The sequence below is a fragment of the Tympanuchus pallidicinctus genome, unplaced genomic scaffold (genome assembly GCF_026119805.1).
Source record: "Tympanuchus pallidicinctus isolate F22 unplaced genomic scaffold, pur_lepc_1.0 scaffold61, whole genome shotgun sequence".
NCBI classification, from domain to species: domain Eukaryota; kingdom Metazoa; phylum Chordata; class Aves; order Galliformes; family Phasianidae; genus Tympanuchus; species Tympanuchus pallidicinctus.
In genome coordinates this window covers 223,719-239,030 of record NW_026294782.1, presented here as the reverse complement: position 1 = coordinate 239,030, position 15,312 = coordinate 223,719, and the positions used below count along the sequence as shown (strand labels likewise).

General features: G+C 64.9%; 2 protein-coding genes across 2 annotated transcripts; both read left to right on the top strand.

Annotated features, from left to right (window-relative positions):
- Positions 1-434: 434 nt before the first annotated feature.
- On the top strand, positions 435-4,291 carry PSMD4 (proteasome 26S subunit ubiquitin receptor, non-ATPase 4). Its single transcript, XM_052665108.1, has 10 exons — positions 435-554; positions 1,142-1,282; positions 1,548-1,662; positions 2,100-2,186; positions 2,450-2,518; positions 2,898-3,113; positions 3,206-3,314; positions 3,686-3,817; positions 3,914-3,981; positions 4,055-4,291. Exons 1-10 carry the CDS (start codon positions 529-531, stop codon positions 4,220-4,222), a joined length of 1,131 nt encoding a protein of 376 aa, XP_052521068.1. The 5' UTR covers positions 435-528; the 3' UTR covers positions 4,223-4,291.
- Positions 4,292-5,135: 844 nt separating this feature from the next.
- Positions 5,136-15,118, top strand: ZNF687 (zinc finger protein 687). The gene is made up of 9 exons (XM_052665077.1): positions 5,136-5,244; positions 8,138-10,386; positions 11,026-11,204; positions 11,534-11,710; positions 11,813-11,975; positions 12,226-12,522; positions 12,592-12,704; positions 12,845-12,986; positions 13,360-15,118. Exons 2-9 carry the CDS (start codon positions 8,158-8,160, stop codon positions 13,828-13,830), a joined length of 3,771 nt encoding a protein of 1,256 aa, XP_052521037.1. The 5' UTR covers positions 5,136-5,244; positions 8,138-8,157; the 3' UTR covers positions 13,831-15,118.
- Positions 15,119-15,312: the final 194 nt, after the last annotated feature.

Genomic DNA, 15,312 nt, shown 5'->3' with positions numbered 1-15,312 from the left:
GCCCTTGGAACCCTCTGCTCCCATTCCCCGCCATGAACAGAGACGAGGTCCCCTCCGCTTTTCTGTGGTTTTATGGGTTGGAGGTTGGCCTCCAAGGACCCGTCCAGCCCCCCCCCCATCTTTAACCTCCAATGTCCCGTCCAGCCCGGCCCCCCCGTGGTTCTGTGGGTGATCATTACGATCGCAGACCATCTTGGTGTCACGGATGGAGATGCTGAGTGCAGCTCCCAGCGCTGACCCCGCGGGGCAGCGCCGTCTCCGCTCTCCACCCGCGGAGCCTCGGCTGCAGCTGCGGGTTCGGTCCCACCTTCAGCTCCTCGCCCGCCCGCCATCCCCGCAGGGCTCTGGGGCCGAGGACGCGTCTGAGGGAGGAGGCGGGAGGCGACAGGGACAGAACTACAACGCCCAGCGTGCTCCGCGCGCCTCGCGTTCGAGCACGGGCGGCGCCCATTGGGCGGCGGCGCGCAGCCAATCAGCGGGCTCCTTGTTGAGAGGGCCGTGAGGCGGCTCTGAAGGAAAGGGGCAAAGATGGTTCTGGAGAGCACCATGGTGTGGTGAGCGGGCCGGGCCGGGCCGGGAGCGCGGCAACCTCCGCCTCGGTCCTTCTCCCTTCTCCCTTCTCTTTCTCCCTTCCCCGCGTCCCGCTGCGCTTCGTGGGCTGCGCGGCGCCGCCGAGGGTTTCCCTGAGTCATGGCGGGTTGGGGCACGGCCGGGCCCGGGGGGGGGGGTTAAGAAGGGCCCTATGAGGGGGGCGGCTGCAGGGGGCCGGCACCGCTGTGCTGCTGTGGTTCGGTGACCGTAACGATCGTCTGCAGGACTGGGGTGGGGAGGGGAGGGAAGGGGAAGGGAGGGGGCCTGGAAGGTGAACTGTGGGATGGTTGGGTTGGAAGGGTCCTTGAAGGTGATTCATGGAGTGGTTGTGTGGGAAGGGTCCTTAAATATTAGCCGTGTGATGGCTGTATTGGGTTGTATTGGAAGGGTCCTTGAAGATCAACTGTGGGATGGTTGGGCAGGAGGGGTCTTTAAATATCAACCGTGGGATGGTTGGGTGGGAAGGGACGTTGGCAGTGGGACTGAGGGCCCCCTGAGCGTGTTTGTGGCTGACACTGAGCTGCAGCCCTGAGGGATGTTGTTTTTTCAGCGTTGACAACAGTGAGTACATGAGAAATGGGGACTTCTTACCCACTCGCCTGCAAGCTCAGCAGGATGCTGTCAACATCGTGTGCCACTCCAAGACCCGCAGCAACCCCGAGAACAACGTGGGGCTCATCACCTTAGCCAAGTAAGGGGCTGGCCGGGGTTGGTTAAAGTGGGGCTGGAGTCTGGGGGCAGGGCAGTGGGGTCACTGCTGTGTGTACGTGGATTGCACGCTTTGCTTAGGAAACTGGGCTCCACATCTTGGCCCTGTGTGCTCAGACCCCACAGAGCTGAGCGCTGCAGACCTGCAGGAGCTGTGGGAAGGAGGGGGGGAATCCTCATCCTGTAGCAACAGAGGGTTTCACAGAGAGGTTCTCAAACAGCTTCAGTGCAGTGTGTTTCTCTTGCAGTAACTGTGAAGTGTTGACCACGCTCACTCCGGACACGGGACGGATCCTTTCAAAGCTACACACAGTGCAGCCCAAAGGAAAAATCACCTTTTGCACAGGGATCAGAGTTGCTCACGTAAGAGGTTGTCTGTTACTCCAAACCGAGCCTGCATCCTTCTTTGTAACATCTGATGGCTGAGCGTGTCCTGTTAGATCTGCTCCTGACTCTGCTGCTGAGCAAATCCTTGGCTTTGCCTCAGAAACCTTTGTAAAATCCAGTGTGAAAGCCCAGCCTTGGGAAGCTTGCTGTGCTGCAGGGGCCGCGCTGCACGGCAGCTCACACTCTGGGTGTCTGGAAATGAGAAGTAAATTGGGACAGGAGGGGTGGAGCTGCCCACCATGGAGTCTGGCCACAAGGGCAGCTCCCTCCCCAGGTCTGGGTTTGGGGAGAAGGAGGAGGAGCTGCCACGCAGCCCAGTGGGTCTCTGCTCCTGTGTGTCTGTGCACGGCTGCCTCCCGGCCGTCCTCCCTCCTGGAGCTGCTCCTTAAGCACGATGTGACTTTGTTTTGCAGCTGGCTCTGAAGCATCGCCAGGGCAAGAATCACAAGATGCGAATCATTGCCTTTGTTGGGAGCCCTGTAGAAGATAACGAGAAAGATGTGAGTAGCACCAGTCCAAGCAGAAAATGTTGTCTCTGCTCTCCACGTGCCCCTAAACCAGATGGATGGCTTGGTCCTTGCCCTGCTCTGGGAGGAAGGCTGTGCCCCAGCAGGGACAGCGTGGGCTGCAGCTGGGCGGCTGATCTGCGGCTTTGCTTCTGGATCCTGAGGGCTGTCCCCCGGTTTCCAAAGGGAGGGCTGGGGTTGTGAGAGCTGAGATGTGGGCAGTGAGAAGCCAAAGCCGCTGTGTCTCTTTGTTGCAGCTGGTGAAGCTGGCAAAGCGTCTGAAGAAGGAGAAGGTCAACGTTGACATTATCAACTTTGGAGAAGAGGTGAGACTTGGGCTGCATTTTTCCAGTTAAGGTCTGAGCCAAGGGGGTCAGGGAAGAGTGGGGCCTCGGCCCCTTTGTGGTGATGGTGAGGTTAATGTTTCCCTCTGGGGAGGCCCTTCTTGTTTTGCTGCAAGCCTCGTTATCTTTCCCCGTGGAAACAGCAGAGCTGTGTGCCCCCAGGCAGCATTTCTGACCCCTTGGCCTGGGGTTTGTGTCCCAGGTAGTTCTGCTCTGTGTCTGGATTTTGGTGGGAGGAGAGGGATGATGGCGGCCTGAGGGGCAAGCATGGCATCGCCTGGATCGGTGCAGCTAGTGAGGCTGCCAGCTGTGAGGGCAGCATGGGGGGAGCCGAGCCCCCAGCCCCTCTGTTCGCCCCTAGGAAGCCAACACGGACAAACTGACGGCCTTCATCAACACTCTGAATGGCAAGGATGGCACGGGCTCCCACCTGGTCACGGTGCCGCCGGGGCCCAGCCTGGCCGATGCCCTCATCAGCTCCCCCATCCTGGCTGGTGAGGGGGGGGCCATGCTGGGCCTCGGTGCCAGCGACTTCGAGTTCGGCGTGGATCCGAGTGCCGACCCAGAGCTGGCCCTGGTGAGTGGGGCGGGGCGGCAGCGTGTGCTGTGCTGTGCGGTTCTATTGTGGGGTGCTCCCCGCTCAGCGCTGCTCTGTCTCCATCTCTGCAGGCTCTGCGTGTCTCCATGGAGGAGCAGAGGCAGCGGCAGGAGGAGGAGGCCAGGAGGGCTGCGGCCGCCTCTGCAGCTGAGGCTGGGATTGCTGCCACTGGAGGGGACGGTGAGGAGCTGCGTGGGGAGCGGAGCTGCTCAGCTGGGGACTGTTGGGATGGAGCGTGGCTGCTGAGGGGTGTCCCGCCGTAACGCTGCGGGAAGTGGGTGCTGGATGTGGCAGAGGCGTGTTCTGGGCAGAACCCAGCCGTGCAGAATCTCACAGAATCACAGTGCAGCCTCACTGCAGCGCTCTGAGCAGCTCCAGCCTGGAGCTTCCCTTGGCTCCTACTGAAACTCCCCATCTGTGTGGGGGAGCAGGGGGTCCGGGGTGGGCAGACGGGGGTTCTGGGTGCTGGAGGGGTGCGGTGTGAGCGGCCCATGCTCAGGCAGCACTGCTGGCTCCTGGCTGGGCTGTGAGCGTGGCTGCTGTCCCCGCAGATTCGGACGATGCTCTGCTGAAGATGACCATCACCCAGCAGGAGTTTGGGCGCGCCGGGCTGCCCGACCTGAGCAGCATGACGGAGGAGGAGCAGATCGCCTACGCCATGCAGATGTCGCTGCAGGGAGCGGGTGAGCTGATGCAGATGGGGGCAGGGGGGCAGCTCCAGGTGGGGCCATCGCCGGGGCCGCCCCACAGCATCCCGTGCGCTCCGGGCTCTCCCGCAGAGTTCGCGCAGGCGGAGGCGGCCGAGGTGGACAGCAGCACAGCCATGGACACCTCCGAGCCCGCCAAGGTGAGGCCTCGCCATTGGGGGGATGGGGCTGGCACGGACGCAGCCCCCCCCGCTCCCCGCCGTCTCCCCGCAGGAGGAGGATGACTACGATGTGATGCAGGACCCCGAGTTCCTGCAGAGCGTGCTGGAGAACCTGCCTGGCGTCGACCCCAACAACGAGGCCATCCGCAACGCCATGGGCTCGCTGGCCTCGCAGACCTCCAAGGAGGGCAAGGACAAGAAGGAGGAGGACAAGAAGTGAGGGGCGGCGGGCTGGGGCTGCGCCTGACGCGGCAATAAAGGCTGAAGCACGGTGCCGGTCCCGGACCCCGTCCCCGTTCCCGGTCCCTTTTCCCGCCCCGTGGCGCTCGTCGGGGGGCGGGGCCGGCGCGGAGGCCACGCCCCTTGCGCCACGTCCCGGCGTGCCCCGCGGCTGCGCAGGATGTTTACGACGCGGTTCGTGGGCGGGGCTCCGATGATGAGCGGCGAAGGCAGCCAGTGGGGGAAGGGGTGGGGAGGATGTTGTAATCGTTCCGTGTCTGTGGCCAATGGGAAGAGGGGGCGGGCCGGGGCAACTCATTGGTTCCTCCAGGGTGGATGTGCGGTCGAACTGGCCAACAGGGGAGCGAGGGGACGGGGCGAGGCCCCTGCTTTCCGTGAGTGACGGCGCCGTGAACAAATGGTAGAAGATGTGGTCGACCGCTGAGGTCTCCCAACCGATGGGGTGATGGCGGGCCGGGCCTTCGCTTTGAGCGACAAGCGTCTCTTTCAACGGGAAAACAACAGCTGGGCGGTGCTCTGGGCGACGCTGTCTGTGGCCAATAGCTGTGCGGATCCGTGGTGGATGGGCATCCCGGCTTAGCCAATGGCATGAGGGAGGGGGCGGGGGGGCTCGATGAGCACAGCTTTCAGCCAATCAGCAGCAAGACTGCTGGTAGATTCGCCAATAGGCAGCTAGAAGGGCGTGATCACACTTTCAATGGCTGCCCCGTCCCCCAATGGGTACCCCCTCAGCGGGCGGATCCAGCCCCGACTCACTTCCCCCTCGTCCAATAGCGAGTGCGAGCGGCCGCGACCACCCACGACCGACAGCGCCAAGCACCAATGAGCGCTCCCGCAGCTACGAGCGACGTCCGGACGGTCCAATAGCGCCGCGGCGGGGGGCGGGCGTCAGCGTCCGGCGGCGCAGGGCGGGGGGCGCGGGCCAAGCAGGAAGTGCTGCGGAGAAGCGGTCGCCGCCGGAGGGTTGGGCCGCAGCCGGGCCTGCCGCCCGCTCAGCGCTCGGTGAGGCCGCGGCGGAGGCCGCTGGTGGGGGGCCGGGCCGGGCCGGGCCGGGCCGGAGGAGGAGCTCTGGGCCCGGGGGAAGCCCGGGACCCAAGGGGGCCGCGATGGCCGCCGGGCGCTCGGCCCGTAGGGAGCGGCCACGCGCGGGGCCTCCGGTGCGGTGAGGGCGCGGGTTGGGGTGGCCGCCGCGCTCCGCTGCCGTTTGGGCTCCGGGAGCGCCCGCCCCGCCCGCAGCGGCGTAACGGCGGCTGATTCCTAACCCCCCCCCCCCCCGGCTTCCATCCCCCAAAGGAATTTCGGGCCGAGCGGCCGTTAATGGCCGCGATTCGCCGCGGGCGCCACTCGTTTCGCCGCCCTTCCCCTCGCGCATCGGGGAACCCCCAGCCATCCCCGGCGGCCTTCCCGGCCTCCCGCCCCCCTTCCCGAGCCCGCTGGGGGGCAGCTTCGCGTTCCCGCGTTCCCCAAAGCCCCGTGGGGGTGACGGAGGTCCCGCTGCGCTCGGGGGTCTTTGGGGTTCTCCCCGTTTCCCCAGGCGATGCGGCACATGAAGGCGTTGCGGCTCCGCGCGTTTCCCTCCGCGTTTCCAGGAACGGCCTCGGAAACCCCGAAGCTGATCCCGGGCTGGGGGTGGCGATGCTCAGCGCTGCGGCCCGCCAGGAATACGGGGGGGCTCCGACCTCACTGGAGAAACTGGGAGCGCTGGAGCCCACCGGGGCTGTCGGGCGGCTCTGCCCGTCGCTTTGGGTTCAGGCGGTGCCCGCTGCGGCCGTGGGGGATGTGGGGCCGCTCTGTGGGCAGTCGCTGTCTCTGCAAATCCTTCTGGGGCCCCGCAGTGCTTCCCTATGGCCTCTCTGGCTTTGTTGCCGAGGTTTGGGCACGAGGGAGCGCGCTGTTTTGTTTTGAGCTCCGTTTTCCCCCTCTATTCTGTCCCTGAGTCCCTCCTGCCCTCATTTCCCGGCAGCTCCGCACGACGCTGGGGAGCAGGCGGCCTTTGGGGGCTGCAGTTACATCCCCGCAATGAACTGCATTCAAAGAGCTTCTCCAGAGGGTCTGGCACTGCGTTGTGGTGGGGGGGGCTCGTTTATGGCAGCAGCTGCCTGAGCTGTGGGTCAAACTGCCCGGTGTGGGCACAGCTGTGGTGCTGCAGAGCCCTTTGGGGAGCCCTGAGTGCCTGCAGAGCACCTGCTGGCGCTCAGAAGCTCCGGCTCTCAGCCTGGCCAAGTCGTCGAGGGTTCTGGATCTGCGCCGCCGCTGCTTTGTTTGGATCTTTCCTGCAGTCAGCAGATGGTGTGGGCTTAATTCTGGTGAACGGACAGCAGCGTAATCCCTGCGGCCGGGCTGCGGGGCCGGCTGCTCGTGGTGGTCAGGGTGGATCTGAGCTGTGCTGGGGGGGAAGGACACCGAGATCACGGCAGGGTTGGGGCTGGGGGCTGCGTGGCCCTTCAACACAGCTACGCTGGGATCCCGTGGTTCTGTGACCCGTAGGGTCCCCCACAACCCAACCATCCCCCAGCTCTGTGTTGTTCCAGACCCCCTGTAGCCCAACTGTGCTGTCATTCTGTGGCCCTGAAGGTCCCTCCCCAGCCCCCCATGCTGTTGTTCTTTAACTCCCTGCTGCGGTGCTGGGAATAACACACAGGAACGAAGCACTGTGTGAGAGATGTGGGGAGATGCAGTCCCACACCGCTGTGCCCACGGACTGAAGGCATCCAACGTGCAGGAGCCGTGCTCAGCATTAACCTCTGCTTCTCTTCCGAGCTGTTCTCCCCTCTGCAGCTCAGCTGAATCCCTTCTGCCTTTTAGATGAGCAAAACTAATGATAGCCTTGGAAATTAGCGAGGGCAGCTAATGAAGGTGGGCGCTCAGAACCCATCCAGCACCGCGTGGGAGAGGCACACTGGGGGTGGGCAGGTGCAGGTGGGAACTGCGGCCTCGCTAAGGGACAGCTTGTTAGGGTGGCACTGTGATCGTTAGGGTGGCACTGTGATCATTAGGATGTGATGCTGAGGGGGTTGGAGGTGATGTCAGCTCCGGGGGCAGCACCTGTTGTGCTCTGACAGCTCACGGTGGGAGATGCATTGGGGAGGGAAACAGGAAAAACAGCTTTAAAAGCAGCTGGCCCTGGAAGCAGCTGCTGCACAGCGGCTGTGCTGGTGCTGGGGCACAGCCACCCCCCCCAAAATGCTCTGCCCCATAGCTGGGCTGCTCGCAGCGCTCTCCCTGGCAGATAGCTGCTCTCGAGGATAAAAATACCCCCTCTCTCCTCACCCCCCTTCCTCCCCCCTGGCGCTGCCTTTGTTTTGCCAAAGAAAAATAGTTATTTTGTGCTGAAAAAAGCTTGGCACTTGTGGTTTGAGCTCCCGAAATAAGCACATGCTGGCCAGGCGGGTCACAGTGCAGCCATGCTGTGTGGGGGCTCGGGATGCTCCTCCCAGTGAGGGGGGGTTTGGGGTCCGGGTTTCCCAGAACAGTCACCTACGGGGTTAGGATGGGTCCTGTGGGGCAGGGACAGGTCCTACGGGGTAAGGATGGGTCCTGTGGGGCCTGTGCTCTCAGCACACATAGGATGAGTCAGGGTGGGTGGCTCCAGCCTCGGGGCAGCCCCAGCTCTCAGTCTCTTCAGGGTGCAGGGATGCTCAGGGTGCTCGGAACTGTCAGCCCTCCTGGCTGGGGATCAAACAATGGTGCACAGACAGAGCAGTGAAAGCAGAGGAGCTCCCAGAGCCGCCCCAGGGCTTTGGGGCCGGGGTTCAGAGTGGAGAGGCAGCAGGGTTTTGCATGGGGGAGGTGGATCCCCGTCCGCGTCCCTGCGGGGTTCTGTCGCATCTCAGGGAGCTCAGGGCGGCGCGGTGCCGGCTGTGCTGCTGACGTTCCTCTCCTCCCTCTTTCCCAGGCTCCGCCGTCGGCCCCACCATGGGTGACATGAAAACCCCGGATTTTGACGACCTCCTGGCAGCGTTCGACATCCCCGACATCGACACCAACGAGGCCATCCACTCGGGCCACGAGGAGGCTGAGGCTCACATCAAACCCGTTCCCGGCGAGCCGGGGCCGCCCGACCACGTCCTGCCCCACGCCGACATCACCGCCGTCAGCGTCATCGTGAAGAACACGGTGTGCCCCGAGCAGCTGGACGCGCTGGACGGGCGCAGTAAGGATGGGCACGGCCTCGGCTCCCGCCTGCTGCAGAACGGCTTCGGGGCGGCCGAGCTGCCCAGGTCCCCGGCCGCCAGGTCTGTGGAAGCCGTGGCGTCCTCCAATGGAGAGTGCTGGGTGAAGGAGAAGGGGCCCAAACCCCTGGATATCTTCTCGCATTTTAGCCCCGATCCCAATGACGACAACGCTGCCAACCTGATCGACAGAGCTCGCGAGTGCAAGCCGAAGGAGAAGTCCTTGGCCGTGCCCTCCCTCTCCCCGTCTCCCACCCCGTCGCTGGACTGCAAGGAGCCTGGGGGGCAGAGCGTGGAGGGCCTCGCCCCCACCTTCCCGCAGCCCTTCGAGGGCAGCCAGGCCGGGGCCGGGAGCGGGCCGCCTCCCGCCGTGCCCTGCATCAAGAAAGAGGAGTCTGACTCCGAGGAGGCGGCGCACGAGGCCAACCCGAAGGCTCTGCCTGCTGCTCTGCAGGAGAATCCCCTGGAGCACCTCAAGTCCGTCACCGTGCGCTACTCCGCGGGAGATTCCCCCATCGCGTCCTGGCCCGGCTCTGAGCCCAGCCTGGGCGGCGGTGCCAGCAATCTGCCCGAGGTGAAGCGCTCGCCCAGCAGCCCCCGGGAGCCCTTCTTCAAGCCCTCCTCTCCCGTGGTGCAGAGCCCCAGAATCCCCGCTTCTCCAAAGCAGTTGGACGACATCGCCCTCAAGGAGGAGCGCGAAGCGCTGGAGAAGGCGATGGGAAGCCCACAGAGCGTGTCCAGTGCTGAGGAGGGGGAGGAGGATGAAGGCAACACCAACGATTCCCCTTCTTCCAATTCCTCGCGGCCGCTGAAGGTGCGGATCAAAACCATCAAGACCTCCTGTGGGAGCATCACCCGCACGGTGACGCGCGTCTCGTCGGACTCGGAGCCCAGCTCCGCCAGGGGCTCGGCCGAGCAGAGCTCTGAGGACGCCGCTCTGGAGGCGGAGAAGGAGGACGGCGTCGCGCTGGAGGCGTCCCGGGACAAGATGGATCTCTCCAGCCCCTTGAAAGCCATCGAGGGGCCCAAGATCGTCAGCGTCCAACTCGGCAACGGCACCAAGATCAAAGGCACCGTGCTGCCCGTCTCCACCATCCAGAGCGCCAGCAGCGCCATGCTGATCGCGGCCAGCGTGGCGCAGCAGAAGTCCGTGGTGCTGCCGGCCAAGGCGGGCAAAGCCGTCACCAAGAACATCATCAACCTGGTGCCGCAGGCGCTGCCCAAGGCCGACACGAGGACCAACGCCAGCCCCGTCACGCAGACCACCACCATCACCACCACGGCCAACCAGAAGCTGAACGGCACCACGGTGGTGATGGTGCAGCCGCAGAAGCCGTCCCCGACCGTCGCGGGCACCGTCATTTCCCGGAGCCAGTCCAGCCTGGTGGAGGCCTTCAACAAGATCCTCAACAGCAAGAACCTGCTGCCCACCTACAAACCCAACCTGAGCCCCCCGGCCGACGCCAGCCTGGCGCTGCCGCCCTTTGGGTACCGCTGCCTGGAGTGCGGCGACTCCTTCGCCCTGGAGAAGAGTTTGGCTCGCCACTACGACCGGCGCAGCATGCGCATCGAGGTGACCTGCAACCACTGCACCAAACGCCTCGTCTTCTTCAACAAGTGCAGCCTGCTGCTGCACGCCCGCGAGCACAAGGACAAGGGGCTGGTGATGCAGTGCTCCCACCTGGTCATGAGGCCCATCGCCTTGGACCAGATGATCGGGCAGCCGGACATCACCCCGCTGGTCTCCGTGGCCTCTTTCCCTGCCGGCAAAGTGGCCAGCGTGACTCAGGACGCTCTGAGTGCAGCCAACGGGGCCCCAGAGCTCCCCATCCTGCCCCTGAGCAGCAGCGGCTCGGAGCAGAGCAACTACAGCTGCTTCAGGTGCCTGGAGTGCAAGGAGCAGTGCAAGGACAAGGCCGGGCTGGCCGCGCACTTCCAGCAGGCAGCGGCCACGGGGACCACCAGCAGCACGGTACGTCGGCCCTCTGCGGGGGTTGGAAGCGCCTGGAGAGCCGTCGTGGGGCTCTGTGGGGCAGCCCCTGGCGCAACTCCTGGGCCTCCGTGGGGTAACCCATAGGGCTCCGTGAGGCAACACTTGGAACTCCATGGAGCAACTCTTGGGGTACCTTTGGGGCTCTGTGGGGCAGTTCTTGGAGGAACTCTTGGGGCCCCATGAGTGAACACCTGGAGCTCCATAGGGCAACCCTTAGGGCTCCATGGGGCAACGGCTGGAGCGACACTGGACACCTCCTAGGGCAACCCATGGAGCCTTTCTGTCCCCACCCAGGAGGGCAGGGGACAGCCAGGGTGTTGCTCCTTGTTCCTGCCTGGGGACGGAGCAGGGAGGGCCGCCCTGTCCCCTCAGACCTGGGGATGCCAGCAGGATAATTCCCAGAGCTCTGAGCACTGGGACGTGAGCTCACATTCATTGTGGAGTTGCTGGCAGAGCGAAATCTATCAGCAGACTTCACCGTGCCCAGGAGGCAGAGCCCTCCCAGAGCAGCACTGCCTGCCGGCAGCATCCCCTCCCCTTCCTCGTCCTCCTCCCTTTTCCCTTCCTTTCCCCCTTCTCCTTCCTTTTAGGGTCTGGTTGACTCCTCTGCCCCCCCAGGTCTGCACCACGTGCCCCATGATCATGTCCAACCGCTGCAGCTTCAGCGCCCATCAGCGGATGCACAAGAACCGCCCGCCCCACGTCTGCCCCGAGTGTGGGGGGAATTTCCTGCTGGCCAACTTCGAGACCCACCTGAAGGAGTCCTGCCTGCACTTCTCCCGCAGAGTGGGATACAGGTGTGGGGCACCGGGACGGGTGGGGGTCTGAGGGGTCTGGGCAGGGGTGCTGAGGTGGGTGGGGGTCTGCGGTGGGTTTTGCTGTGGGCTTTGGGCAGAACTCCACGTCCCACTGCCCCTCACCCCCATTCTCGAGGGATCCTCCCTCCCCACACATCCCCCAACTTGACCGTCCCTCGGCACAGCACAGGAACCCCACGGCCTGTGCAGCTCCTGCTGGGGCACTCGGCGCCCCCACCGTGGGGACGAGTGGCTCCAAGGTGGACCCTTCCCAGAGCCAGTTTGGATGCTGGCGCCGAGTGCCCCCTCCTCACCCTCTGCACCCCCAGGTGCCCCAGCTGCGCCGTGGTGTTCGGCGGCGTCAACTCCATCAAATCGCACATCCAGACGTCGCACTGCGAGGTGTTCCATAAGTGCCCCATCTGCCCCATGGCCTTCAAGTCTGCGCCCAGCGCCCACGCGCACGTCTACACGCAGCACCCCGGCTTTGGCAACCAGCAGTCCAAGTGAGCGCCCCTCCAGCGCGTCCCCCCCGCAGGGCAGCACGCGGCTCCTGCTGGGCCCACGCCGCTCCTCCGGCCCCTCTGAACTCTTCCTGCTCCCAACAGGATGATCTATAAGTGCGCCATGTGTGACACGGTGTTCACCCACAAGCCGCTGCTCTCCTCCCACTTTGACCAACATCTGCTCAACCAGCGGGTCAGCGTCTTCAAGTGCCCCGACTGCCCGCTGCTCTTTGCGCAGAAGCGCACCATGCTGGAGCACCTCAAGGTACCGCCGGGGCACAGACTGCTGGATGGGCCGGGGGGAAGAAGGGGCTCCGTGCTGCAGCTCCGCCCCACGGGCGCCATGTTCCCAAAGTCCCGATGTTCCCCGTGTTCCCAGCGTTCCCACACCCTTTCCCATGCTGCTGCCGCTATCTGGAACCTGGGGACAGCTGGGGCCATGCGGTGGCTGTGGGTTCCCCCATCACGAAGGCCGCGTGCAGGGGGGCGACCGCCATCGCACCTCTGCTTTGCAGAACACCCATCAGCCCGCAAAGCCACGGGAGGAGCCGGTCAAGAAGGCGGCGGTGCTGCTCACCCCGAAGCAGGAGCCCATGGAAACCCCCGTCCCCAAAATCTCCGACGAATCCTCGTCCTCCACGGAGGAGGATGACCCCCCCAGCTCCCCGGAGCTGCGCAAGGCCAAGCGCAGCCGCTTCCAGCGCAAAGCGACCAGCAAATCCAAGGGCAGCGGCTGGACCTGCGGCGTCTGCCACTCGTGGTTCCCCGAGCGCGACGAATACGTGTCCCACATGAAGAAGGACCACGGGAAGGTGAGGGGCCGTGGGGCCGCGGGGGGGGAGGGCAGCGCTCTGCAGTACCCCCACCTGTGTCTCCCGCAGTCGGTGAAGAAGTTCCCGTGCCACCTGTGCGAGCGCTCCTTCTGCTCCGCTCCCAGCCTGCGCAGACACGTCCGCGTCAACCACGAGGGGATCAAACGCGTCTACCCGTGCCGGTACCGCCTGTGGGGGCATTGCGCTGCGGGGGGGAGTTGGGCACGGGGGTCCCCTGAGTGTCCTGGAAGGGGAGGGGGAGGGGGGTTGTGTCCGATGGGGGCAGTGGGTGAGCGCTGCCCCTCCCCCCCGCGCCCCACAGGTTCTGCACGGAGGGCAAACGGACCTTCAGCAGCCGCCTCATCCTGGAGAAGCACATCCAGGTGCGGCACGGCATCAAGGTGACCGACCAGACCAAGAGCCAGGAGGTGATCATCGCGCGCATCGGGGCCGGCGCCGTGCAGGTATGGCTGCTCCCAGGGATCGGGGCTGATGTGGGGCCTCTCCGTGAGCCTGGGCTGTGTCAGTTTGTGCTCCCCACGTCCTGCGGGGTGGGAGGGGCCCTGGGCGCCCTCTGCACAGCTGTGGGATCCGCTCTGTGCGTCCATGAGCTGTGTATGCGAGCTGTGAACTCTATGGGTATGTGGGTATGGGAGCAGCCCCGGGCTGTGGGATGGGAGTGGGGAGGGGGTGGAGAGGGGGGAGGGCCAGATGAAGGGCGGTGCGTGGGATCCCGGGGGCGGGTTCTGGAGGGGCTCCGCTCCCGCGCCCCATTCCGCCTCTGTCGGAGCGCAGGGGCTCTGCTGGAGCTGCCCCCCAACGCCCCCGTGGCTGCAGGTGCCCGGCCGCAAGCGGAAGCTCTCGTCGGACGATGGGGACTCGTGCAGCGAGGAGCCCGACAGCACCACCCCCCCCTCCAAGAACCCCAAAGGCGACCGCAAGGCTCCCTTCCGCTGCCGCAAGTGCGGGTACCTCGCCAGCAGCGCCGCCGACTTCCAGGAGCACATCCCGCAGCACCGGACTGACGAGAGCTCCCACCAGTGCCGCGAGTGCGGGCTCTGCTTCACCTCCCAGGTGTCCCTCAACCGCCATCGCTTCATCACCCACAAGAAGAAGAAGGGGGCGGGGGAGGCGGAGGAGCCGGGCCCCCGCAGCCCCCTGGAAGGAGCTCCGCACGCGGCTGACGGCGCGCTGTCCTGCACCGTCTGCGGCCGCAGCTTCGACAGCCAGCTGAACCTCAAGACGCATTTCCGCACGCACGGCATGGCCTTCATTCGTGCGCGGCAGAACGCCAGCCCTGAGAACTGAGAGCTGCCCGGCGCCTTCGGGCTCTACAGAACCCGCGTGGGGGCAGACGGAGCCCCGGAACCCCTTCCTCCACCTCCGGGGCAGTGCGGCGCCGTGGGGCGAATGGAGGCACTGCGAGGGGAGCTCTCTGCCGTCCCGCCTCCGAACCGTCGGCCGCCCTGGGCTGCGAGCAGCGGAGCTGCGCTGCGGTTCGGTGCAGGAGGAGGTGGGGGCGCAGCCCGGACCGCCCCCCCGTGCGGAAGCACCACGGCGGCACTCAGGGCTGCAGCGCCGGGAGGCGGGGAGCGACAGCCGCCAGCACCGCACTGCAGCCCCGCATCCCCAGCAGCGCTGCCCGCGTTGCCGGCTCTGCAGGGAGCTCCGGAGCCGCGCAGCACGGGGGGACCTGAGCAAATCATCACCGCGAGATCCACCTCTTCAGAGTTCGCTCTCTTTTCTTTCCTTCCCTTCTTAACGCTTCCCACGGCTGGGAGAAGCGCCCTCCCATCGCTGCAGAGACGCTGCAGCCGCCGCTCGGCCCTCCAGCTGCTCGTGGGGCGCTGGGGGCTCCCCGCACCCCCAGACCCGCGGCCGGGGTCCTCGAGGGACAGAACAGAACCCCCGGTGCCGCAGGGTCGGTGCGGCCATCGCCCCGGCGTGGATCTCTGCTCACAGTGTACAGTTGTACCATAAACACTAAAAGCGACGAGAAAAGAAAGACGAGAAGAACTACTGTTGTGATTTGGGTTTGGTTTTTTTTTTGTTTTGTTTTTATTATTTTCAGGGGGTGGGTTTTTTTTTTTTTGTTTGTTTTTTGGGGGGTTTGTTGTTGTTGTTTTGTTTGTGGGGGGTTGGGGATGGGCGGCCTCAGCTCCTCCAAAACGAATCCTTAACAAATGCTTGGGAAAAGAGAAGGGAGGCGTTGAGCCGCTCCTCCGGCGCCGTGCTGGCAGTGGCCGCCAGGCGCCTGGGGCTGCGGAGCAGAATTGAAAACGTTCCCCCCACCTTTAGAAGGAAACGACCCCAAACGGCACCGCGGCCCCCGACCGCCAGCCCCCATCGTTGCACTGTGATCCCGAATCGTCGCGATCCCCAATCATTGCTCCATGATCCCAAATCGCACTGTGGGGTTTTCCAGCACTTCAGTGCCTTCGGATGGATTTCTGTAAGCGTGTGGGGCTGGGGGGGGCGAGCGCCGTGTGTGGGGTTGTGATTCCGCTTCAGTAACGCTACGGGCACTGCAGAGGCTCTCAGGTATCCTTTATTCTTGTAGTCATAACGCGATTAAACTTCTAGTGGTTTAACCCCTTCGGTGCCTCTGTTCCTTCCGTGGCCCTGGGGGGGCTCCCAGCGCGCGGCTGCCCCCGGCCCGGTCCCAAAACGAGGCGATGCTGCCCCAAAATCATGCTGAGTGCCCCAAAACGGAGCTCGGTGCCCCCCCCAAGTGGGTCTGCATACCCCAAAAGGGGGCTGGGTACCCCAAAACAGGGCACAGTGCCCCAA